Below are 25,851 nucleotides of genomic sequence, written 5' to 3' on the forward strand. Positions count from 1 at the left end.
TGTTATCAATATGAGGTACTATAATAAATATGAGGTAATAAAATGAGGTACTACAATAAAGATGTGGTACTATAATGCATGAAGTAACGTAATAAGGTGCTACAATAAAGTAATGTAATGAGGTACTATAATATAATAAATGTGAGGTATCATAAATTAGTTAATGTAATGTACTAACAATAAACATGAGGTAGTGTAATGAGGTATTATGATGAGGTATTATGAAGTATTGTAATAAATATTAGTATTATAATAAATGAGGTAATGAGATACTATAATAAAAATAATGTAATGTAATGAGGTATTATATGAGGTGGTGTAATGAGCTTCTATAATAAATATGAGGAAGTGTAATGAGTTATAATAAATAAGGTAGTGTAATGAGGTACTATAATAAATATGAGGTAGTGTAATGAGGTATTATAATAAATGAAGTAGTGTAATGAGGTACTATAATAAATATGAGGTAGTGTAATGAGGCATTATAATAAATACGAGGTAGTGTAATGAGGTATTATAATAAATATGAGGTAATGTAATGAGGCATTATAATAAATACGAGGTAGTGTAATGAGGTACTATAATAAATATGAGGTAATGTAATGAGGTATTATAATAAATGAGGTATTATAATAAATGAGGTAGTGTAATGAGGTACTATAATAAATATGAGGTAGTGTAATGAGTTACTATAATAAATATGAGGTAGTGTAATGAGTTACTATAATAAATATGAGGTAATGTAATGAGGCATTATAATAAATACGAGGTAGTGTAATGAGTTACTATAATAAATATGAGGTAATGTAATGAGGTATTATAATAAATGAGGTATTATAATAAATGAGGTAGTGTAATGAGGTACTATAATAAATATGAGGTAGTGTAATGAGGTACTATAATAAATATGAGGTAGTGTAATGAGTTTACTATCTGAAAAAAAAAAATATATAAACTAAGTACGAGAAATTTTGGTAGACATTTTGCTAAAAAGCGTTAATTTCCTCTAAGTATGGAGACTTCTGGGACACCCAGTATAATAAATGAGGCAATGTAATGAGGTAATATAATAAATAGGAGTCATTATGAGGCATTCTAATAAATTAGAGGTAATGAAATAAATAAAAGGTCTCATTTGATTGACAAGCAGCCTCGGGGAAAAAACCCTGCAGTGTCAGGAGTTTGAATATTGCATTTATTTAAATACATTAAATTTGTTTTTGCAATGTAACAAAACTATTGGCATATGAAACTCCAACACCATTTAAAGGAACAAAAACATGGCTCACTTCATATTTTTTTCCGCTGGCTAGTGCGCAGAAAGAACACTAGTTTTCATTTTTTCTTTTTACCCCCCCCCACCTACCCCCCCAATCTCCGCTCCCCCTGTCATGACATTGTTCACAGCCTATCTCACAACCAGAATACAAACATGAGGTATGGAAGTGGTTCGACATTTAAAAAAAAAAAAAAAAAAAAAAAAAGAAGAAAATACTAGAACATGCAAGAACATGCTAAAAAGCGACGACAATTGTGAACAATAACAACAAAATGTGCATAAAATAAAAAAAAAAAAAAATTACACTGCTTTGCATCTTTGGTTACAAAGTCGGTTGAAACGATTTTTCACAGCTTTTATTTTTTTATTTTGTAAACCCCCATCCCAACCTGAAAAGATTAAAAAAAAAAAAAAAAAAAAAAAAAAAAAAAAGTGTCGGATGTGTCTCATTTGAAGAACCTTAATCAGAAGAATGACAAGTCTTTCGCCTTGGCTGTGTAAGAAAAACAGCTAGTGTCAAACTTGTACTTCGTATCTAGAAACTTCTGAATGAGACACAGCCGAGGCAGTTTGTTTAAAAGGCTCGAACATGAAGCACAAGTCAGACGTCGACTGTGTCTCGTTTAGAATGTTGCTTTTCAGGGTACTAATCGTGAGAGAATGTTTTATTTGTTGGCCTTACACTTCACATTACGGAATTATTTAAATGAAATACAACCAGAATGTTGAGATTGTGCCTCATATTTACAGATATCTGAATGAAACACAGCCATGACGTGAATTCCATGTCAGCTGCGTTTCATTTAAAGCGGTCCGATGTTTCGGATTTGCGCCTCTAGTTAGGCACGTTTAAATGAAACACAGCAAAGGTCAGATTATTGTCTCGTTGTTACGAACATTTTAATCAAAACCCTAACCCTAACCCAGTGTGTGCTTTGCACTGGATTGAGACACAGCCAAGGTGTTGGACTTGTGCTTCACGTTCGGGAGTCGTCGTTTGGGGATTACACTGTACGATGATCTGATTAGCGCTCACAAGACACGACGATGGAGATCAAATTGTAAAGGGTTCATGTTATTAATTAGCTACATTATTTTAGCCAAGTTTGGATTAATTTATGCACTGAAAATTCACAGAAACTGAGACAATGATTTTTTTATTTTTTTTTAAATGTTTTTAAATCTGAAGATAAAGAGCTACACCTCCAATCTCCTCAGATCTTGTAATCAGCTGCTTTTAACTTGTCATTAGGCTCATACGTGGACATCACCATGTGCAACCAATTACGATTCAACATAATAGTGAACAAGATTTCTTAGTTATGCCTATTACACACACTTTAAAACAAGGCCAGGTACTTCCTGTCCTGGTGCAGTCTCGCCACCTGAAGCTGCTTCTATCATACTTTGTAGAGTTGGCGAAAGAATCCATGATGGAGGGTTCTGAGTGGGGAATCGGTCAGGCACTGCTTGGTGGCAGCACCAACTGCACAAATGTTTAGGCGATTCTGAAGATTTTACTGTTTTGGCACCAGTTTTGCCATTTTCTTACTACTTTTTCAGCGTCCGGCACTACTACCGCAAAGTGTCTAAAAGCCACACCCCCAAACTTTCCGTGCAGTTGAATTGACTTTCAGTGGTATGGTGAAGAGCGGCTAGCTTAACTGCAGTCAGTTACGGTCACAACCAACGGCTTCATAACAAGGTTGAATTGAAAAGTTCGAATTGAATTGTTTTAAAATGTAATAGTATTTAATAATAAATGCAAAATTCACAAGAAAAAAATAATTAAACCAAGAGGTTTTTTTTCAGTTAAAAAGAGTAAAATGTACCTGTACAATTAGTAATATAATGTAATAGAATCACAGTAAATCACAGCTCTGTATCTTTTCTTTATAAACTCATCCTCCATGGTAGACATTGTAAAATCTATTTCTATTTATTCTCTTTTTCAATTTCGAGTTTTCTCTGACACCTCAATTTTAATCCAATTTTTTTTTGATGTTTCTTTTGGACATTTTCCCTCAACGTCAAGTTAAACCTATTACCATCCTTTAGTGATGTTGGATTTGATACGGAGGCTCTGACGTGTGTTTTGAGTAGGCAGAAGAAATCTCACTGAAGCGCCGTATCGAGGTTTGTATCGTTTTCAGAGAATCACATGATCATTTCGAGTGTCAGAAGGTTCGAAACGCCACCTCACATCATGGGTCGTTAGTTGGATTGGTTGAGTGTCGGGACTGGAATTTTGCCGAACTGTACCACTAGTTAAGCATTATTTTATTGCATCAATATTATAATATTTGGCACCTATTTAGTATTTAATTCAAATTTTATTGGTCACATACACAACCATACACAGTACGACGTGCAGCTAAATGCTTTTCTCGGGTGTACGTGACATAAAAATAGAAATTACTTCTATACTTATAGCCACATTTTAATAAGTAGTCTATTTGTTGTTAGTCTATTTGTGCACGTAGACTGAAGGTCTACATCATGCGGGTGCTTTATCAGAAGCAGCTTAATCAACGCTCTTGAATTTATCATTGCTCTAATTTTTGCAAACCACAAGATGTTGCTGTTTTTCGATACTCTGAGGCTCAATCTGGGAATAGCCTTAAAGCTTTCTGAGGCTTCCCCCACCCATCCCTACCATTTCTGTGAAACCGTGAAGCTGTTCACTCATGCAGCCTGTAACACATCAATATAATTTTACTGCTTCATGGTGCACAAAGGCCCTTTGTGACTTCTTTCCCCAATCGTACACTTTGCATAGCACCTATTCTGAACTAGGGATGGGTGATAAAGACTTAAAACTATATCACGATATTTCATGGTATTTTTTTGCGGTAACGATTTAAATGACGATATGAAAATAGTAACATTCATCACTATCTTTTTGGCCGCAAGTCACACCAGCGTACAGTCGAGAGCCGTCTGACTCGCATCTGATCTTCTGTATCCGAACCACTTCCATATTACAAAGGAAGCTCCGTTTTTTGGGGATTAATTCTTCTTCCTTGTCCAGGGTTGGAACCTCGCCTTCCGAGATGCCCACGTTGCGGCGCGTAAACACGTCATCAGCTATATCGTCAATATTGCGGGATGACGAAGTCTTATCATGGGGAGGAAATGTACTGGTATATCACGGACGATACGATATGGCACAGCCCTATTCTTAACCAAGCATGAACTGGACCGAGGTGTTGAGGTTAGTTTCTGACAGTTCCAACTGTTTATTTGTGGACATTATGCAGTAATTTTTGGGGTTGCAAAATTTCTGTTTGAAGCCTACTAGCTACAGCTAGCTACACTCTAAGCATAGGGATGCCGAAGTGAGTGCCGATGAAACGCGGGAAGAGTAAATTTCTACAATTTAAATGATTAACAATGTGTTATTTTAATCATTTTCAGTGGAGCGGTCATAAAGGTATTTTTTTTCCTACACATGTTAACGTCAACGTTGACAGATCACACTTTAATTTATTTGCACAGATGATTTTTATTTCGCACATTTCCTCATCCTCACCTGTGAAATTAATTTCTGATTACGCCATGGAAAGCTGAAAAAAATCGTTTTGAAGTTGGAATCCTCTCCGTCACCTCGGACGTTGTGTACTAGAGCTTTGACGTGTCATATCTATCTTTAATGTATTTTTTTTCCCCCCCTCCATTTCATTTCTTCTATCTGTATTCGTTTTTACGCTGAGCTCCTACACTTATGAAAATCATCCCATTTAGATCAGAAATCCATCATAACACATTTGTCGAACCAAATTCATACACAATTTAGCCACTAGGCAAAAAAATAAATAAATAATCAATCGCATCAGTGTCGTACAGTGTAAACCCCGCAGTTGTGTTTTCGAATTAATGAGACACAGCCGAAGCATTTAGCTTGAAAGCGCAGATCAGATACTTCGGCTGTGTTTCATTTCAAGCGCCCGGATGTGAAGCATAAATGAAGCAAAAACGTAAAAGCGTCAGGGTATAAAGAGAGAGCGTGAGCGCAGTAAAATTCATTCGTAAATATTTTTTTTCCATTTTGTCCCCCAGAACTGAAGATCATTCTTCACTTCTTCTTCAAGGACACTCTCTGTACACACTTTACAATACGAAAAAAGAAATACATGTACATTCACTCATGTGACCCCTTCACATTCGCAGTTGAGAGGTAAAAACCAACAGCCGTTAGTGTTTGAACCCGCTGCTTTTATCTGACGTGTGTGATTATAAACGCGTGTGTGTGTGTGTGTTTTTTTGCCGGCTGCACTTCGGTTCTTTTTAAAATGAATTTACTGGGTCGAGTGAGAGAAAAACGTTTCGTTACGGTCAGGACGTGTGAACGTAGCAGCCCTCGAATAAATAACTGACTGGTGATTTGACACAAGCAAAAAAAATAATAATATATACTTTATACTTTTTTTTTTTTCCTTTCATGAAGTATGATCAGCTCCGAAAAATAGACTCTTGCTCGAAAACGGCTTTAAAAAATAAACCCTTCTCATGGCTTTTTTTTTTTTTCTTCTTCTTTAAAAAAAAAAAAAAAAAACAAAGAAAGAACGAAACACTTCTGTATCGTTTCTGGTCCCCACACACACACTCATATGTACTCACACACACACGCGCACAAACACACATGTATACTGAAGCGCTGCTGGTTAAAGCTGGTGCTGAGCGACGACGTGCTCGTGGACGCGTGTGATGGTTAAGCGGAGGAGACGCTGGGCTGCGGCGGGTTCGAGGCCGGCGTCGGTGATGACGTAGAGGCCGTGTGAGCCGAGAGCTGAGACAGCTGCTCGCTGTTGGCCAGAGATTTGAGCACGGCGTTCTCGCGCTCCAGCACTGAGTTCCTCTCGCACAGCTCCTTAATCTGCTCCTTCAACACCTCCACCTCCTCGCGCACGGCGTACATCAGGTGGCTCTTCACCAGATCCTGCACAAGAGAGAGGCCTTAGAGTCACGAATACCACACAATGTGTCACACTGTTACAGAAAAACAATCAACAACACGGTGGTGTGATGAAGCTGAGTTACTCTTAACACCCTGAAGCTGATTATTTACCAACAGTAACAGCTCCAAGTGTTTTATTCCTCTTCTATAGACATCACGAATATTTATCCTTTTAGAGCCAGATTTAATGTTAAAGGTTTTAGAACAAGTTCTCACTTTACGCTACAGCAGCTACATCTTACCAGCCTGTCTTTTCCTCTCTTCAAGTTAATAAGACAAATAAAAAAAAAATATCAAAGCTTATCGTATTACCGAATATAAAACCCAGAAATTTTAAAGTTACAGCTTTACCTCTGACTGCTACAAAGCGCTGACACTGGAGACTCCTTCCATCAATGTTACACAAACGTCTCCTCACATATCAACGTTTCCACACATTTTTAAAATCGGGTTATGTGGAGCATCTGCAGTACACGTCCCTGTTTTATGAGCTGTCACTATAGCAACGGTAACCTATTAGAGCGAGCGCAGTAATATAAACCTGAGCTACTGTCAGAGCTGCTGCTCTAGAAAATTAATCAACATCTTCTGACCAATCACAGTCCAGAACTCGACAGCGCTGTGGGATAAGCTGTGTAACGATACACTTTTCAACCTGCTGCATTTTTACTGTTACAATTTACGTTACTCATGCTCTCAATTAGCTAAAACTTTCGCTCAATTTGTTTCTACCTGTGATAGCTTGTCAATCATATATAAGCCCCGCCCCTAGTTCCCAGGCAACATCAAAGCACATGACTTGGGTATACACTCAACTCGAAGCTGATAAAGGAACTCTGACATTGTTTAGACATCAATATGATCAACATTTCTGATTAGATTATTGTTACACCTTAAAACAAATTTCCCTCACAAGCTGTTGCTCTTTAACGTTGTGGCGTACACACGGAATGTACTTCAGTTTTCAGCTGAACAAGCCGGAGGTGAAGCCGGAGGCCGGAGCTGCATGTTGGGACGTGTGTGTGTGTGTGTGTGTGTTACTTATAGAGAAAAAAGATGACAGTTGGATTCTGGTTTTGTGTCATTTGAATACATCACAGGTACAGGTTTGTCCTGCAGCGTTTCTCACCAGTACCTGCGGTCGAAGAGCATGGTGGGTGGGTGTGTGGGTGTGTGGGTGTGTGTGTGTGTGAAGTTTTCAGCAGATGCACACTCGACACACACGAACAGAACCTTCCTCAGAGATATAAACACTTTCCTTTACACCGTGCAGTCGTCTTGGTGAGCTTTCTCTCACGGTACCTCTGTAAACCTGATTTTTGAAATCTTCTTGCCCCTCTTCACGTTTATAAACGGCTTCATCAGGCTGAAATCATGTGTGAAAGACTTCTACAGCAAGTCAGAGATCATCACTTGTTTTTAATTTAGATCTGTAAATAGCTAAATGATAAATAACTTAACTCTGTTTTCCAATTTCTACTCTGCCTCCTGCTGTGTGATGTGGGCAGGGCCAAGCTTGAGTGATGCTAACATAAGCTCTAATCTCACCAATCACAAGGCTGATGTCACTCTTCCCGCCCAGAGAACTTTAATTGAAACTGAGTTTATGCTTTAACATCTGAAACTAGCGAGCGAAAGATGGCAAAGATGGAAAGCTAATCTAGAGCGTGAGAGCTCACCTACTGAATGAACGATAACATGGCAAGCAAAAGCTGACGTAGTTTGCAAAATCTGACAGACATAGTGAGCAAAAGCTAACCTAGCAATCAAAAGCTAATCCACTGAGTGAGCTAGCCTAGCAAGCAAAAGCTAACCCGGTGAGTGTAGCTAATGTGTAAAACTAAAACTGGTCACTTGCTACATGGAGACTGAATCCTGATTTTCGCTGCTTGTGTTTAGTCTCGGAGACCTGTCAATCAAGTGTGCTCATTAGAACATTAGGCCACGCCCACCAGGAAAGTTCTTATATCAGTGTTTGAGCGTTTTATCATATTGTTGAAACAGGTACTTACCATTGCTTTCTCTATTTTATTATCGATGGCGACGACGCTCGCTCCAGAGGCACTGAAACAGAAAAGGAAAGAGAAGTCAGGACAAGCGACAGTTTACACCATGCACAGTGTTGAAGGTCATCAAAGGTTGTGTATGCAGTACATTCCGTCACTGTTGGAGCTCAAAAAATGTTTCAAACAGGCGCTTTAATATCAAACGGAGATAATTTAGCATCGCTACTTAAGTTTAGTAAGCAAGCAAAAATGAAGTGGACAGAGCTACAAGTTTCTGATTGTAGATCAAGGTAACAATGACCAGAAGGTTGTGAACTCAAATCTCAGGAAAGGGTTCCAGGTGATCGTGACCTGACTCCACCCAACTCCAACTCCCTAACAGGAGAGATCCGGAAAGAGCATTGTGTTGCACGCTGGGATTTGAACTCGCGTCCTTACGGTCACAGAACCTTTTCCCCTGAACCACATGGAAGAGCTTCAGAGAGGATCTGAAGCGCTTTGGCTTTGAGACGCATTTACCATCACGCAGCGTCTCCTAGGTCTGTAAGTTTCACGTGTAAATGCCGCTTGTAGTTTGTTGCTTATGGGTGTGGCCTGTACAGAGTTTATTTTTATTGCTTCTAAGCTAACTATTTAAAGACAAATTAAATAACGTGCTAATCAGTGAGAAAATCGGTTGTTTGATTTACGTGAAGTTGCATTCTTGTCTTCGTACTAGCTTCATTCTCAGAGTGGATAAACATTCTAACTGTACTAGCTACACACTAGCTACAAACTCGCTGTACACTCACCAGCGACACCAATCATCTCTTCTACTTCCTTCCAAGCTTTATTTTCCTTCGTAATGTCTCTATACATGTTTATTGAGAGATCGTATGTGACAGGATGAAACCACGCTTGTAAGTTTTCCTTCATTTTTACGCATTAAACAGTAAACAGAACCTAACTGCAGAAAAGAACTAAAGCTGTGGGCGCGGAACTGAAGAAAAATCGGACCACACACACGCCATTAGGATTGGGCAGAGGAAATGTTCGAGCCAACTGTTTGGATTTGTTGGTTTACCTCATCATAAATAATCTTTAAATAATCATAGAATTGAGAAAATGGTGGTTCTGTGAAATGAACAAACGCCTGTTTCTTATTCGTGAACGTAGGATTAGTCGAACAAAACTAACTATGCACTTATTACAGCGCTTATTATAATGTTGTTGGTTAACACACACCCATCGGGATTTCAGGAGTTTGCTTCAGGTGATACTCAGGAGCGCAAAGCATGCACTAGGCTTCAAGCCTTCAAAGTTGCACACCACCGCTTTAATAAGTGTCAGATAAATAACTGAGGTTCCCCCTAAGCTTCGTACATCATCGCTTCCTCAGCTCCAGTTCCAGTCTAGCAGGTTTATGGGGACCAGGTTGGGTGGGTGGGGGGTAGTTTGTGGTTGCTTCAGAGTGCAAGAAAAAGGGAGGGAAGAGAAAAAAAGAAAAAAAAAAAAGAAGAAAAAAAAAAACCTGCTGCTGGAACAGAATAAAATTCTCCTGCAAGTTTCCCGTGCACAAGAAACCATCTCGACAGCAAAGCATTCATACACCAAACATCTCGTACATTCTTCTGCTACATTTTAATATTTATAATACACATCTATTAGTTACCTATAATGTGTGTGAGAACCCAAACATCTCGTCGAGCTTTGGCGTAATCCACGAGAGCCAGGCAGCACGTACGACAGAGTATAATACATCATTCCTCAAACGGTGAAGCCCGGGACAGCCGCGTCTGTGTGTGTGTGTGTGTGTGCGTGTGCGAGGTGTCAGCAGTAACCCAAATCTCTTTAAAGGAAAGCTCAGTGAGGGGGCGGAGTCTCAGAGTTGCGCAACCGCTACACGGTACCGCCCCAGTGTCTGTATTAGTGCTGAACATGTTCTCCACAACAATCCCATTTTTCTCTGTAATAAAGAGCGGTAGCTAAAGCAGGAACGTCTTAGAGCTGCAAGGCGTCCTCGTCCTCTTTCATCGCTTAGATGAGCGAAACGACAGGTCTGTTTTTGTTAAAAATGATTAAACATCACCAGAGTTTCCATACGGACATATTTTAGAAAAGTTATAGTGCGCAAAAACAAAGTAAACACGTCTTTTGCTCGCTATGTACGCTGCATGCAGGAAATATTTACAAAATCTTTTGCATTTAAGGAACTTTCTGGCGTTGTATAACTTTCCCCCAGAAAAATGAGTGTTTTTGTTTAGCAAAATATATATTATATATTAAATGATCCACGTTAGCCAGTTTGACAAGTGCACAGAAATTCCTTTTACATTTTTTGTAAAGAAGACGCATTACTCCACTTTTGTTCTTATATTAGTCTGTTATTCCTCGTTTGTTTTTATTGTACGTATTTCTGCACTTTTTGCGCTTGTTTTTATGCATGTTTCTATTTTTTATTTTTGACTTATTCCACACGTATTATACCGCATTTCCTTTGTTGTAAGGTGTTGCCATTAGGGCTGGGCGATATTGCGCCCAAAAAAAATAAAAAAATAAATAAAAACCTTGGGTTTTGGCAACAACAATTTATTTATAAAGTTTTTTTTATTTATTAGACAGCAACAGCAAATAGTGCAACAGTTCTTTAAAATAAAGGATATTTAAAGAAAGGATATTAAAAAAACACATTGTTTGAACTATTTGCTTTAGATTGCGCTGTTAATATTTTTGCTATCTGTTCTATACTTATAAAGATAAATATTTATCTGTTTTATATTTTTTTAGTGAACCCTTCTTTCTCGAATTGGGGAGCATGTCTTTTGTGACATGAAATGCCACCACAACAAGTCAGCTTGGGGTATTCTTCTCAACTCCGAGTTCCTTCCACAGCATCCCAAATAAACTTAAGAAGTAAAACTTCTTACTTTTAAATGAGTTACACTATATACAAGTACTAGCTTTAGATTAATCAACATACAGACATATTTGGATGTTAAATCATAAACAATGACTATACAGTTTGCTGTTTGAGAAAGAAAATATACATCACTCATCCGAGTTAGCTGCCTAGCTAACAAAACACGAACGTGGGGGTGTCAACTACCGAAAATGACGTAATTTGACCGGCGAATTTCCGCCTCGGATGTAATGCAGCATTGTATTTTACATAAAACTGACTTTTCAAACCTGTACCAGTTCCATATCTCTGAAGTGATATTTGAACCTTTCTTTGCTACGAGCTCAGTCCTCGATAAAGTGCTGCCTGTTTATCTTGGTAGTGTTTGGGAGAAGCTCAGGCTGTAGGAGGCGTTTACCAGGTTAAGAATGCTGTGTTTTTCCTTTGTATTGGTTTAAACTTTTAAATAACATTTCTGGATGTTTTAATTAAAAATGTAAATATGCATATTATATATATATATATATATATTAGACAAACATGTACATTAGACCATTAACCGAATTAATTATGGAAAATCACCCAGCACTAGTTGCCATATGACAACATACCCTTTTAAAGACACCTCGCCTGCCTTGTCATTATGATAGTTAGTCTAGGTACGATCAAGTAAAATATGAGAATAGTAATAAATGAGATGATTAACGTGTAATCGTGATAGTAAATGTTTTGTGATATTTGAAAGACGTACCGATAACTTCAGAAATGAATCACTTCGGTAATGAATCAATGTCTGAATCAATCAACAAATCAATGAAGGACACACACACACACACACACACACACACAAGTTCATGTGAGTACACTGGCAGGTTAGTTGTACGTCAGCGCCAAACCCGTGATGGTGGACGTGAACACGGCGTCTCGAACACTAAATCTCCTGAAGGTACACGCCGTTCCTCAGTCAAGGTTCACAGCAGCTCAGAGACTAAACACAGGACGCCTTTGTCTTTGTCTCTTTAAGCTTCTGCAATCTTTACTCGGACAATGAGGTGGCGGAAAACACCACACTCAAAATTTAAAAAAAAAAAAAAAAAAAAAAGAAAAAGAAAAAAATTATTATTAATAATAATAATAATAAAAAATTAATTTTGCTCAGCTAATAGCAGGATGCCAGGGAATAATGAATAACTACCTGGATGTGAGACATGAAGGAGTGAATAACAATGTAAACTGGGGGAAAATAAATTAATAAAATAAATTTTTTAAAATGTTTATAAGGGGAATGATGATACATATAAATGAAAATGAATTAATAAAATTTCATAATTTTTTTCTAATATGTTATAATTAATTTAATTAATCAAATTAGATACATTACAAAAATCTTATAATTATTGAAAAATTTTAAATATTTGTATGCAATTATAACAAATATATTTATTATTATGTATTATTTTTTATTTTATATTATGATACATTTTTAAATTCTTAATTTAGTCTTAAATATAGCAAGATGAATGAGAATATCGAACAAATTTTAATTTAATAATATGTAAATTTTTTAAAGTGTGAATTCCTTTTAACTTTTCGAGTTACAATTATTTTCTGATTATTCCCCACTTTTTAAAAAAAAAATCTTGCGTTAAGCAACGTCCAACATTTTTCTTCACGTCTACATTTTTTTTCCCCGTATATTACTATTACAAACACAAACAAACCACTGCACCGCTACACGTTCTCGCTGAGAATATTCAAATGTAAGATTAAATATTAAAAGGAATATTTTATGGCTAGTCACGACTTCACACACAACACACGTCTTTGTGTTCAGGTCAAATAGAGAAATGCTTTAGAGAAATGCTTTAGAGAAATGCTTTAGAGAAATGCTTTAGAGAAATGCGGATGTAGATTTAGTTTCCTAACAATCAAGCTGGAGGCGGCAGCGGCGAGGAAATGGACTTGAAGTGAACCTGTCTTGTTCTGGGACATTAAAATAATTTAATAGTTACAGTGTACGACTCTGAATGTCTTAACTCCTTAAACAAAGTTCGTATAGAGCGTAGCGTGAACCTGAGGTGAGTCTACAGTACGTCTTTATAACGACACACAACAGAAACTCACCACAAGTTCAGGGATTAGAAGTGAGTAAAAAGTAAAAAAGTAAAAAAAAAAAAAAAAAAAAAAACGTCGGAATTCCTGGGAACATCGGAAAGTGTCCTCAGCACCCAAGTTCAGCAAGTGACGTCAAATCAAAATGGCTGCTCAGAGCATTGGCAGTAAAACACAGCAGCACTTCATACCTTTTAACGTTACAGTGCATATACAAGTATTATACAAGACATATGCGCTTGTTAAATCTAAAACTCTGACTATACAAATTCGACGAGGTAAATATACATCACTCATCAGTTATCTAGCTAGCTTGTTGCTCTAAAAAGTCGAATGTGGAGGAGCCCGCATTTCTTTTCACCTGCTTTGCATCTCTGACGCACGGGGGCTGAAAATGACGTCATTCGCAGTTCTGAGGTACGTGGAATGCAGCATAAAAACACAATTCCAAAGACTTCTTTACTTTTGTTTCAAAAATTCGTCTGATCCCAAAGTCATGCTTACATTCAAAATGCAAGAGGAGAAGAGAGAATTCGTAGGCAAGCAGTAAGAAACATCTGAAGTGAAAAGAAGTGAATCCAGCACCTGCTTCTTTTAAAAGCTGACATTCAGGAACACTTCACGCTTGGTGTGCACAGGCTTTGGGGCTTCGGCAGGTTGACTACATTCGGGTGTGCAAATTTATCAAGTACGCAAACGTCGGCTTGGGGCGATTAACGCTAATATCGGGACGTCTGCAGGAAAACATGACGTATGCAGCTTGAAGTTCAACAAAAATAAATTGTGCTGCTTCTCTTGCATCTCTATATGAATGTTAAAAGCTTGAGCAGAATGACACGTCTTTCTCTGACGCATCTTAGCTTCCATTGTACGTGCATTTATATAATCTTATTTCACATTATTTGTGTTACAGATAATAACTCGCTACGTTTAGTTACAGTCCCGATTTCAGCTGTGTAAGCATTCCTTACCTCATGAACAGGTAATTAATCTTTAGCGACTAGCAGTTAGAACAGACTTGTAAGGAACCTAGGGTAATTTTTCTTCTGTAATGATGTTACGCATGTCTGGCCACGCCCCCTTCTTTTGCTTCCTTATGGTTGCTGCGATATTATCGCCAACCTTCGATAGTTAGGAGCAAACCAAGTTTAAAGCCCAAAAACACACAACACACACACACACAGCAAAATATAAAATATATTCAATCCCAGCCTGTTAGTGAACTCAAGCAGGAAAAAAACAGCCCGTTCCAGCTGCTCGCAGTTTGTCTACATGTTGCTCGCTCGCTTGCTCGTGTGCTTAAGCTGCTGTTAAGTTACATGAAATGCCACAGCTGGCTGGAACCACCATGCCATGCAGCACACGCTAGATGCTGAAGCTAAAGCTCACTCCCACATACTGTACCTCTGAAGCCTGACGCCAGGCTGGAAGGTTTTGTAGAAAAGTGCAGACGGGTTCCTGCTCCACAAGCACACACACAGAGGAGAAAGAGAGAGAGAGAGAGAGAGAGAGAGAGAGAGACAGACTGTCAGGAAGAAAGAAGGACAGGGGAAGTGAAGAGGAACACCTGCTACTCCTGCAGTGGATATGTTCTTTTATTAAAATGTCAAACCCAAACACATTAAATAATTGATGAATAGCTACACCATAATTAACATTTCTAGGTAGTACCAACTAACTTACTAGCCTGGCTTGCTGGCTTGATTAAATTTATTCTCAGTAATGCCTGATTGGTCGAGAGGATATTTATTTAAAAAAAAAAAAAAAAAAAAAAAAAAACGTGTAACTTGGCATTTTTCTGAAAAGTTGAACTTTTTTGTTTTAACATTGGAATTTTTTTTTTTAATTGCACCTTGTCTTTCTTGCCTCAGTACTTTTCTCTTCCTGTATTTCTTATCCTTTTCTCTCCTTCATCCCACCATCTCTACCGTACAGTATACTTTGTTCACTCTTTCTCTCTTTCCATCACATCGTCCTTCTCTTTCAGCTAGGATCATTATCATCATCACGGACCCAGGGATGCATTCCTCTCTCACACTACAGAGTGTATAGGGTACAGTTTGTACTGTACGGGAGGGGAGAAAGAGAGAAGGAGGGAAGGTGGGAGAGAGGGAGGGAGGAAGGTGGCTTTGCTGGGTTCCTCAGTGTGTGAATGTAAACCATACTCTTTTCCTAGAAATCTTGGAACATGTTCTGCTTTCTCAGAGCTGCATGGAGGACTCAGACTAATTTTAGACATAATAAATCATCTCTGCTGGGGGTGCTCAGGTCTGTGAAAGTCTTGGAGATGCAGCGTGGTCGATACCTTTTTTTCCACCACTTGCACCCTAGCCCCTAGTATTCTCTATCTCAGAGGCTGCACTGTTTTGGACTCTAATCTAATCGTAATTATATGCAGTGCATTATGGGACAGTACGAGTGACCTAGATGCTTTCAGACATGATTTACGCCAGCTAGTGAGTAGGCGTCCAGCCTGGCATCGAAACTAGTGAGTAGGAGTGGTTTTGTATAGATGTTTATTTTCTTACAGTGCTCTGCCTTTTTGCATTTTTTTTGCACCAGGAAGAAACAGCCAGCCACGCCTACTGCACTCCTATTGGCTGTTGAGATTCACCGAGAACACTTCATGTAGAAGCTGAAAACTTCAGATGACCCTGTATGTAAAGTCTGCTTTCCCATGCACAAAAGGCCATGTTTTCTTCTTCTTCTTTTTAAAAAAAAAAAAAAAAAAAAACACATCTCATGAACTGACAAGAACTTTAAAAACTGACTTATCTGATTTATTTAGCTTATTTGGTGCATCACTTGTGTATGATGTGTCCACATGGTGCAAAACTTGTGCAATACACTGTGTCACTGAGTAAACAAACTAATGTCATGTGTCAGATCTCATATTTATTTACTACTCTAGACCATTACTGAGTACTAACACTGATGGTTTTCTTATTACGGTTAACGTTTGGATTTTAAAAACCTCTTCGAACCTACAGAAAGGTCTGTTCTAAATGCCACTCTTCTGAATTTTCTAGATTAGCAAATATATTTGAATGTATGGTGAGGGTTTTCTATTAGAGAACCGGACCATGACAACAATCACGTCGACAGCATCAAGTTTTAAAAAGAAACGGAACTGAAATCGCCAAACATTACGGTTTGACTTGGAAACAGGGATGAACAGAGATGTTTTGGTTCTGATGTGCTGTCTTGTGGATGCTGCTTTTAATTCTCCAGAATTACATAAGCTACGCAAGTGAGTATGTGAACAATGCCGCTCACATAGCGGCCGCATGCACAAGTACGTGCGGTGAAAGTGAAATATATTTGCACCCTAATCCGTGTAAAAGTTGTTTGTCCTGAATAAAACTATACATGAAAAAAAATCCATAGCTGAAGTGTGTAGTGGGTGTGAATTTAAAGGGGCGGTTTGTATCATTTACAGCCCTCTGCTGTCTGCAATCGCAACTGCAATGAAACCGTCGACGAGCCTCCATTCTCCCTACACACGTGCCATGAGATCGCTGAGAGAAAAGCAAAAACGTAAAAAAAAAAAAATAAAAAAATAAACCTTTTTGTAAGCCTAAAATAAAATAATTGCAAATGAAACTTTTGCAAGGCGTGTTTGAAATTATCGTATCATTACAGATATATGTATACATGTTTACACATTATTACAGGTATAAACATTTTTACAAACAGCACCTTTAATGGACAGTACCAGCCTATATATTTTATTACAACCAATAGGAGTTGAAGGCAGCATTAGACTCCAAGTGGAGCACTTTTTTTTGGTAAGAGTGTCCATACTTTGGACAAATCTAAAGGTACCTTGTACATCATCTAAAATAAATCCAATTTTTTTTGGTCTTTGGTCTGCTGTTTTTATTTTATGTATTTTATGTTTAAAATCAATGACACAGACACCACACACGATATCGCACTAACATCATAAACTCACAACATGATCATACTGCTATTAATTACGGAAAATAAAAGGCTTGTAAAATATCCAGAATTAACAAGCAACAAAAATGTTTGTGCCAATGTTTGTGTTGTGGACCAATTGGGTACAAGGTGATATTTATAAAAAAAAAAAAAAGGTCTAACCAACCATTTTTAAAATATAAAACCTGTTTTATATTTTTACAACAATATCCTATTCAATTCATCTTTCAATAATGCTATGCTTTCTTTTTTTTTTCCTTTCTTTTAATTTTATAAATTTTTTTGCTGGATTTTCTCATATAACCACTGACAGCTGCAGGGGGTTTGGCGTGTCGTTCGTAAAGAAAGGTAGAAAACAGAGACAGGTAAGGAATGTTGATGACGATGACCCGACTGAGGGAACACTGTCACCTGTAGGGGTGTTAAATGGTTTATACACAATGCTCTCCATCACTCACACACACGCGCACACACACACAGGCAAATTCACTGACCAACAAATCACTCAAGCTTGAATGAAGAGTGAAGCGAATAACCACAAGTTCACACTAGAGGGCGATAAAACGCATTCAAAAACAAAGTATGTAATTGAAACTGATTATTTTATTCACTGAAGTCCGATTATGATGTTTTGCCCATCATCCGTCAAATCAGTGCCTGGTCCATGAAAGTCATACAGAAAAAGGCTGCTTTCTTGGGCGTGGGGAAATCCTGACATATCTCGGATACCAGCAGCTGAAAGGCATCAACATGCAAATGTCTCTGGTCAAAAAGACTGATGTTTTTTAAAAAAAAAAAAATTTTTTTTTTTTAATTTAAAAAAATGCAGCGGTAAAGAACAGGTAAAACAGGAGCCGGTGTGTGTGAAGAAGTATCATGTGGTTGACGGTTTGCATCTTGGAGTGTGCACAGAGATACAGATCAAAGCGGCTCACACACTGTGCCACTGCATTTCCTCTGAAGCAGAGGATGAATATGCAACTCAGGAACTGAAAGGCTGCTGTTTCGAGAGGAAGCCGAGTCAAAGAGGAAAAAAAATGCATCAGCAAACATCCTTCACTGCTTTTGCTTCTAAACCACAACACTTTAATTTCACGTTAATTTCTAATAACATATGTACAAGCTACATCATCATAGGCAGGCAGAAAGAATACTGTTGCAGTGGTAAGCAGCGCTGAGCAATAAATGACCCAGCTGCACATCTTGTTTCCTTCAGACACGTCATCCTTTCCATTTAATTAATTTAAAAAAGAATATGTTTAAATTAGATGCAATAATTTATGCACTAAACTGTAAAGTATTTATTGCAATATTATGCATCTGTGAACTATCGGTATTAGTGTGATGATCTCTACTACATTTACTATAATGCTTTAGCATAAAGAACTCACCCTACTTAACACCTTCCAGCATTTATTCTTACAGTAAATTCTAGTTCCATTTTCTAACCAAATGATACCCAAGAAGAAAAAACCTTTACAGCATTACCAAGTAATGTACATTTTTTTGGAAAGTCAATAAACTACCACTAACAACTACCACTAACCCTAACTCTAAACCCAAAGACCTGACCAGCCAACTCCATTCAGCAAAGCCTGACTCCTAAACCCGCAACCCTTAAATTCTGACCGCCAAAGACTGACGGCTAAAACCCAAACCCTAAACCTTGACCACACAAGCCCAACCCCGAAACACTCATATTCAAACCTGACCCCAAAACCCTGACCCCTCAAGCCAAACTCCTAAACCCCAACTGCTCATGTCTGACCCCTAAATCCCTATCATTATAGTCTGACCCCTAAAACCCAAACCACTCAAGCCCAACTCAACCCCTACCCCTACAGCCAGACCCCTAAACCCCTGACTCAAGCCCAACACTTAAAAACCTACCATTACACCTCGACCCCTGAAACCCAATAACTCAAGACTGATCCCCAAACCAGACCACTTAGACGCTGCTAAACCATGACCAATCAAACCTTGGCTGCTCAACCATGAACCATAAAGCCCAAGCTCTGAAACCCAGCTGATAAACCCCGACTGGTATAGCCAGTCTCCTAAATTCCAACCGCTCAAGCCCAACCCCTAAACCCTGACTGCTCAAGCCCGACCTCTAAACCCTGACCCCTAAACCCTGACCGCTCAAGCCTGACCCCTAAACCGTGACTGCTCGAGTCTGACCCCTAAACCCTGACCGCTCAAGCCCGACCCCTAAACCCTGACTGCTCAAGCCCGACCTCTAAACCCTGACCGCTCAAGCCTGACCCCTAAACCCTGACTGCTCGAGCCTGACCCCTAAACCTAACTGCTCAAGCCTAGACCTTAACAGTTAAGGCCTGACCCTAAACCTCGGCCACTCAAGCTCAATCTCTAAACCTTAACCACTAAACCCTGAATGCTCAAGCCTGACCCCTAAATCCCATCCGTTACAGCCTGACTCCTAAACACCAATGGCTGCATCCCAACCCTTAAACCCCGACTGCTCAAGCCTGGCCCCTAAATTTTACCACTAAGTTCTGACCCTCAACCCCCAACCACTAAACCCTGGCCACTAAACCTCAACCACTAAAGCCTGACCCATAAATCCCAACCACTAATTCCTTCTTATAGTGGCTCCCTACTTGCCAACCAGGGCAACCCAAAAAAAAAAGGGGGGGGGGGGGGGGGGGGGCATAATACAGGGATACCACAGTTAGTAAGAGTACTTACAAAATTGTGACAGCTCTAATAAACCATGGATAAACCATAATAAACCATTATCAGACGCGCTGCTGCTTATGAATAGAATTTATAACAAGTTGTAATAACATCGTAATTCCTGCAATAATTAATAGCAGTCATAATAAGATAATATCGGTACACAGCTGTAGCCTGCAGATGATATGCGATTATTATAACAACACCATCAGCACTTTTGAGTTCCTGAAACACACCAACCACAAGTATGTATTTCTGGTTTTGAACTCGTGCCAAACGTTCTCTGTCATAATCTCGTCTAACCATTGTGCCCTCGGGTGTGCAACATACACACACACTTTACTTTACCAAGTTGCTACATAGCTTTCCTACACGAATGTTGATGAGTGAGAAGATAAATAACTCCAACGGCGTCAAGATCCTGATTAACAGATTGTGATTTTCTGTTCCTTTTTTAAAAAAAAAGAATTTAATTATGTCTCGTGCTACACTGCAAATGACCTCAAGATGTAATCGCCAGCGTTTCACCAAGTGCATGTGATTAATTTTTTTTAATGGGGTTTAACAAGACAAATGAGGAGTCTGAGTATAACTAAAATAAAGGAACTGGAAAGTGAACTTCTGATTAGCATGCTAGCTGGACACCAGCCACTTCTTTATTTCTGTGTCATCACGAAACAAGTGCACTAAGCTGAAACTCAGTGTGTGGAAAAAAAGAAAAAAGAAAAAGGAGGCTATTTTTATAACAAGCTGGCCTTAGCTTGAATCCTCGGCCTTAAAGGGCCCCAAATGAGTGAACTTCCTCCCTTCAAAGGCTTAGATTAATATGTACGAATCATTATACGACAAGCTTAACGTTGATGAATATCCAATCCTCGATTATTTAAATTATTTCAGCAAACTTTAGGTCACGGCCCCCTCCAAGACACTACAGAAGTAAAAAGAGTCTACAGAAGCAAGGTGAAGTTTCCTAAATGTAAAAAAGGTTCTCTAGACTGATTGTAAAAAAAAAAAAAAAAAAAAAAAAAAGAGACATTAAATTCCCTAAATAAAAAAAGTGAAGTTCTCCAGATACAGTGCAAAAAAGAGAGTGCTATTCCCTAGAAAAAGGGTAAAAGAGAGAGCTAGCTTTTCCAAGAGAGAGTGAAAATGATGGATGGTTCCCTACATGTAGTGTAAATGTAGTGTAAATCCCTAAATCGAGTATATACACGTTACGTGAAGTGCCCTAGACAGAGTGTAAATAAGAGATACAAAATTCTTTATTCTGGCTGTAAATAAGAGACGGGGCATTCTCTAAGCTGAGTGTATAGTGATGACTTTCCCTATATTAAGTGTAAACAAGGGAACTCGATTGAAAGTGAACAAGCCATGGGAAATTCCCTAGATTTAGTGTAAATGAGACGTGATGTTCTCTAGATTCAACGTAAACCAGAGAACTTACTTGAATTTCTCTAGATTAACAGTAAACGAGTGACATGAAGTTCTTCAGATTGTCAATGAGTTCTCTAGATTGAAAGTCAACAAGAGATGTGACATTCCCTAGGCTGAGTGTAAAGTAATGTGAAGTTCACTAGCCTGAGTGTAAATGACAAACGTGACATTCCCTAGATTTAGTGTGAATGAGTGCTGTGAAGTTCCCTAGCTTTAGTTTAAAAATAGAAATGAAGTTCCCTAGACTGAGTGTAAACTAGTGATGTCAAGTTCCCTAGACTGAGTGTAAACTAGTGATGTCAAGTTCCCTAGACTGAGTGTAAAGGAGACAACATTCCCTAGCTCGAATGTAAACAAGTGATGTTAAGTTTTCTAGACTGAGTGTAAATAAGAGTAATGCATGGGGCATTCTCTAAATTGAGTGTAAAATGATGACGTTCCCGTTATGGTAAACAAGGGAGTTAATGTTCCCTAGATTCAGTGTAAATAAGACATGACATTCCTCAGGTAGAGTAAATGAGTGAAATGACATTCCCTAAGTGTAAACAAGTGATGTCAAGTTCCCTAAATGAAAGATAACACTCCCTAGATAGAGTGTAAACAAGTAATATTAAGTTATATAGATTAAATGTAAATGAGTTTTACAGATTTGGAGCGTAAAGAGAGATATGTTTGCTAGATTTAGTGTAAACAAACAAAGGGAAGTTCACTAGATTAAAATGGTAACCAACGGATATATACAAGTCCCCAATGTTTAAAAAAATAAAAATAAAAATTTTAAAAGACATTACTTCCTTAATTTAGCATACATGAGAGATGTGAGAATCCATAGATTAGGAGTGTGCACAAAACTAAGTGTAAACTACATTTCCTAGACTGAATGTAAACGAGTGATGTGAATTTGCCAGGTTTAGAGAGTAAAAAATTGATAGACTTTGTAAACAATTGTAGAGAATTTCAGAAGAAAGAAAGTGATATTCGCTAAACTGAGTATGAAAAAAAAAGAAAGAAAAGAAAGGGTGAACCATGTTCCCTAGATTGAATGTAAACAAGGGAGGTGAAGTTCCCTAGAGCGAGTGTGAATGAGTGCTCACCTGTCCTCGTCCCCGTCGATGGGGATGGAGATCCCAAACAGGCTGTTCACCCCAGGGTTGGGCATAAGGGGCAACTCCTCCGTAATCAAGGGTTTCCCAGCCTCTTTAACAGGGGCAACGAGGGGGGCAGAGGCAGCCGCGTCCGATTTCCTCCGACTCTGTTCGGGCACTGGGATGCCTACTGCACTCGGAACAGGTGAATTTTGGCCAGCCGTCATGGGTACACCCGAATACTGTCCGATCTGAACCGAAGTTGCGGGGGCGAGAGGCGGCATCCCCGCCACGCTCATCACTCCCGCCCAGTCCATTAGGGTCGGAACAGAAGCTCCCGACTGGCTGGCTGGTATGGAGATGCCGATTTCCCCTTGCATGGGGACAGCGTGGGGCAAGTGCTGCTGTCCGTACTCGGGCAACATGCTAGTTTGGCTTGGCATGTGGAGGCCTAAGGATAATTGAGGATTTTGCTGCGGTTGATTTTGATAAGCCTGTGGAGTAACGGGTGATATCTGTACGTGAGAGCCTTGGTTTAAGCCCGGTGCGAGAAGAGCCTGAGGGGGAACAGCCGGCTGTGCCGTTTTACCGGGGTCATTACCGGATTCGAAAGGGTGCACAGAGGTATGCGATGCTGACAGATCGAGCATGGTGGTGGTGGTGGTGACATCCGAGGCCTGGCTGGACTGAACCACTACAGAGACGCCTAATCCGCTATCCCGGTCAGGGGCGTGCTCGTTGACGTGCCTGGTCCCCTCTGCAGTCCTACCAGTCGCCACCTCGGGTTCTTTCTCATAGAATTCTGTGCATGTCCACCTGCCCCTGCGGAAAGGCTCTCCTGTGCCATGGTCGAGCTTAATCACTCGGAAGCGTGAGCTGCAGCTGGTGGTGGTGGAGGTGGCTTGCTGACCAGGACCACCCACTGCACCAGGACCTCCAGGCTGGTGAGACTGTCCCGGGTGAGCCGTTCTGTGAGCAGCCGCCTCGCCTTCTCCGACGCTGTTCAACGCACTGTACGATGCCGAACTCCTCCGGTCGCACACTTCCGGTTCGTAGATCTCCGACGACGCGTCCTCGGTCCGGGATTCGTCCGGATCGTCCAGGCTCTCGGCATCATCTGCGCAGCCAACCGTGGCCACCTGAGCCTGGGTCACGCTGGTGATCTGGAAGCAGCTCTTCTTCTTGGCTGACATCTTAGAAGTGTTAAGATACTTGTGTAGACAAATGTACGCCCTACTTAAACACGCGGAGCCTAAAAAAATAAACGCACTCCGTTTACAAGCTAAAGAAGAGACAACTCAGGGAAAAAGTGGCGTTGGATCAAAATCAGTTTTTAAGCTGTTAACCTAAATGATCATACGTCATCGCTCTTCCTCTTCTTCTTCTGTCCTGTTGCATTCCTAACGATCGCTCAAACCAAGAGATGGCCATTAAAATTTGTTTAAAATCCAGATTCGATTTTAATACTGACTGTTTTTTTTAACCGGATTAAACCGGCCTCCGTCCCGGGTCCGCGGTGCACACTAGGCCGAGCTGGGTAACGCCTCTCCCGGGCTTGAGCTGCCACTTTAATCCGAGGCGCGAGCTGGGGGCCCGCTTCCCCCCGGCCTCACATTTAGCATCTTATAAAAAAAAAATAATAATAAACACTTCTGCAAACGGTTTGCTTTCACACCACAACTACAAATATCTCATTTTTCAAATCGCGACTCGCGCTAGTTCGCTCGTGAAGACGCCAACGAGACGATAAGACGCTGTGAGTAAAAGTGATTCGGGGCTCACAGAGTTCGGGAAGCAAAATTTCTGAAGAAAAAAAAAATTCCACCTCTCAACAAGATGGCTAAAAATTCGCGGTGCATGCTGGGTAAAGAGCGCAACAGGCATCTACGGGCGTTACGTGAGTGAGTACGTAAATAGCGTATTGAGGAGCGTAACTACGTCACCGCTGATGTCACTAAAACATTTCCGGAAATTTCTGGAAAAATTAAGCTCTTTTTTTTTTAATCAATATAGTGATTTTTATTTACATTTTATACACAACTTTAGTAATATACCGTTTCTATTTTTGTATTAAGCCTAGCAATAATAATAAAAAAAAACTGTCAATGAATATGTATTTAATGTCTTTATTTTATGTTAATAAAAATAAATAAACACCAATTTTTTTAAAAAATTTTTTCTTTAATCTGTATCCTGAGGTTCATAGTTTGTATACCAGGTTGTTTTGTGTGTGTGTGTGTGTGTGTGTGTGTGTGTGTGTTTCTAGGCCTTTTTTTTTTTTTTTTTTCTTCGCCAAGTACATACGTAAGCATCGTCTACACCAATCAGATGTCGTCTTTGTATCCGGGCATTCTAGCTATGCGGATTTCCGCGCTAGCTAGCTAGATAGTTAGTTAGCGGTGTACAAATGACGAGAGCAGTTTAATTAAAGCCTTAAAAGCGTTTGATTTATTGTCGATCTATTTTTATATCATTCCAAAAGCCTATAATAATATCGTTAAGGGAACGAGTTACAGACAAGAAACTATCAGCTAATGCTAACGGGTGTTGATGGGATATGTAGTTTTTAGACCGTAATTGCACTACAATCCCTGAAAAGGTGAAATGGTGAACCATAGAAAGTTCAAATCAACACTTATAATGGACTACGATTGAATATCTGGCATGTCCAGCAAATTTCAGATGTGACTGTAATTTTAAAAGGTGTCATTCCATAAAAGCATGGGTCTCAAAGTGGAAATCAGGAGCTACTGTGGATAACAGCTACAGCTGTTATAATTATTATTAAGTTATTTATAGTTAATAAGTAAGTCGAATGAACTGATTATTTGACTTGAATGGGTTAAATGTAAAGCTCAGTAACGTAGAATCAAACTTGCAAAACCTGAATCCAACTGTAATATTACATAATTAATATTATACAAATTATTTAGTAATCTTTTAACCCTCAAACCCCAAGACCAAGGAGGAATTTGTTTTTAAAACCAGGGTTCATTGTCTGATTTTTTAATTTTTTTTAAAATTTTTTTTTTTTTTGAAGTTATTAATTCATTCATCTTTGGTCTTTAGTAAGCACTTTATCCTGGTCAGGGTCAAGCCAATTCCAGTGTACAAAAATTCTTAAATGTAATGAAGGTCCACACTGGAGATCCTTCTGCAGATATTGTAATAAACTTCCTGGGAAAATGGCAGAAAACATTAAAATCTGGGGACTTCCCACTGTGTGAACACGTCATTGGTTCTCCTTCCGCTGGAGGGCGCTCATGAGTGAGTTGAAATTTTTAAAAATTGGAATCAATGTAGCTTTTACACAACAACAACAACAAAAATCCATCTACAAAATGTAGAGTTTTACTGTAAGCAGGTTAAGTTGTTTGCTGTTCTGTATGGTTAGTGTGTAATCTAGAACCCTTAAGAAGCTAAGAACCTGTAACTACCCAAAGAACCCTTGAAGAACCCTT

At 39.1% G+C, this 25,851-nt stretch overlaps 1 protein-coding gene across 3 annotated transcripts; it reads right to left on the bottom strand.

Moving 5' to 3' along the window:
• Positions 1 to 1,174: 1,174 nt before the first annotated feature.
• Positions 1,175 to 24,281, bottom strand: tsc22d2 (TSC22 domain family 2). Of its 3 annotated transcripts, XM_053233452.1 has the most exons (4): positions 22,400 to 24,280; positions 14,637 to 14,690; positions 8,249 to 8,300; positions 1,175 to 6,218 (listed from the first exon to the last, which is right to left on the bottom strand). In XM_053233452.1, exons 1-4 carry the CDS (start codon positions 23,581 to 23,583, stop codon positions 5,991 to 5,993), a joined length of 1,518 nt encoding a protein of 505 aa, XP_053089427.1. In that variant the 5' UTR covers positions 23,584 to 24,280; the 3' UTR covers positions 1,175 to 5,990. The 3 variants fall into 3 exon arrangements, with proteins under 3 accessions (XP_053089427.1, XP_026792505.2, XP_026792506.2); XM_026936704.3 differs by lacking the exon at positions 14,637 to 14,690 and having other exon boundaries at positions 22,400 to 24,279; XM_026936705.3 differs by lacking the exons at positions 1,175 to 6,218; positions 8,249 to 8,300; positions 14,637 to 14,690 and adding an exon at positions 14,711 to 17,909 and having other exon boundaries at positions 22,400 to 24,281.
• Positions 24,282 to 25,851: the final 1,570 nt, after the last annotated feature.

This window comes from Pangasianodon hypophthalmus, chromosome 4, assembly GCF_027358585.1.
Source record: "Pangasianodon hypophthalmus isolate fPanHyp1 chromosome 4, fPanHyp1.pri, whole genome shotgun sequence".
Classification (NCBI taxonomy): Eukaryota; Metazoa; Chordata; class Actinopteri; order Siluriformes; family Pangasiidae; genus Pangasianodon; species Pangasianodon hypophthalmus.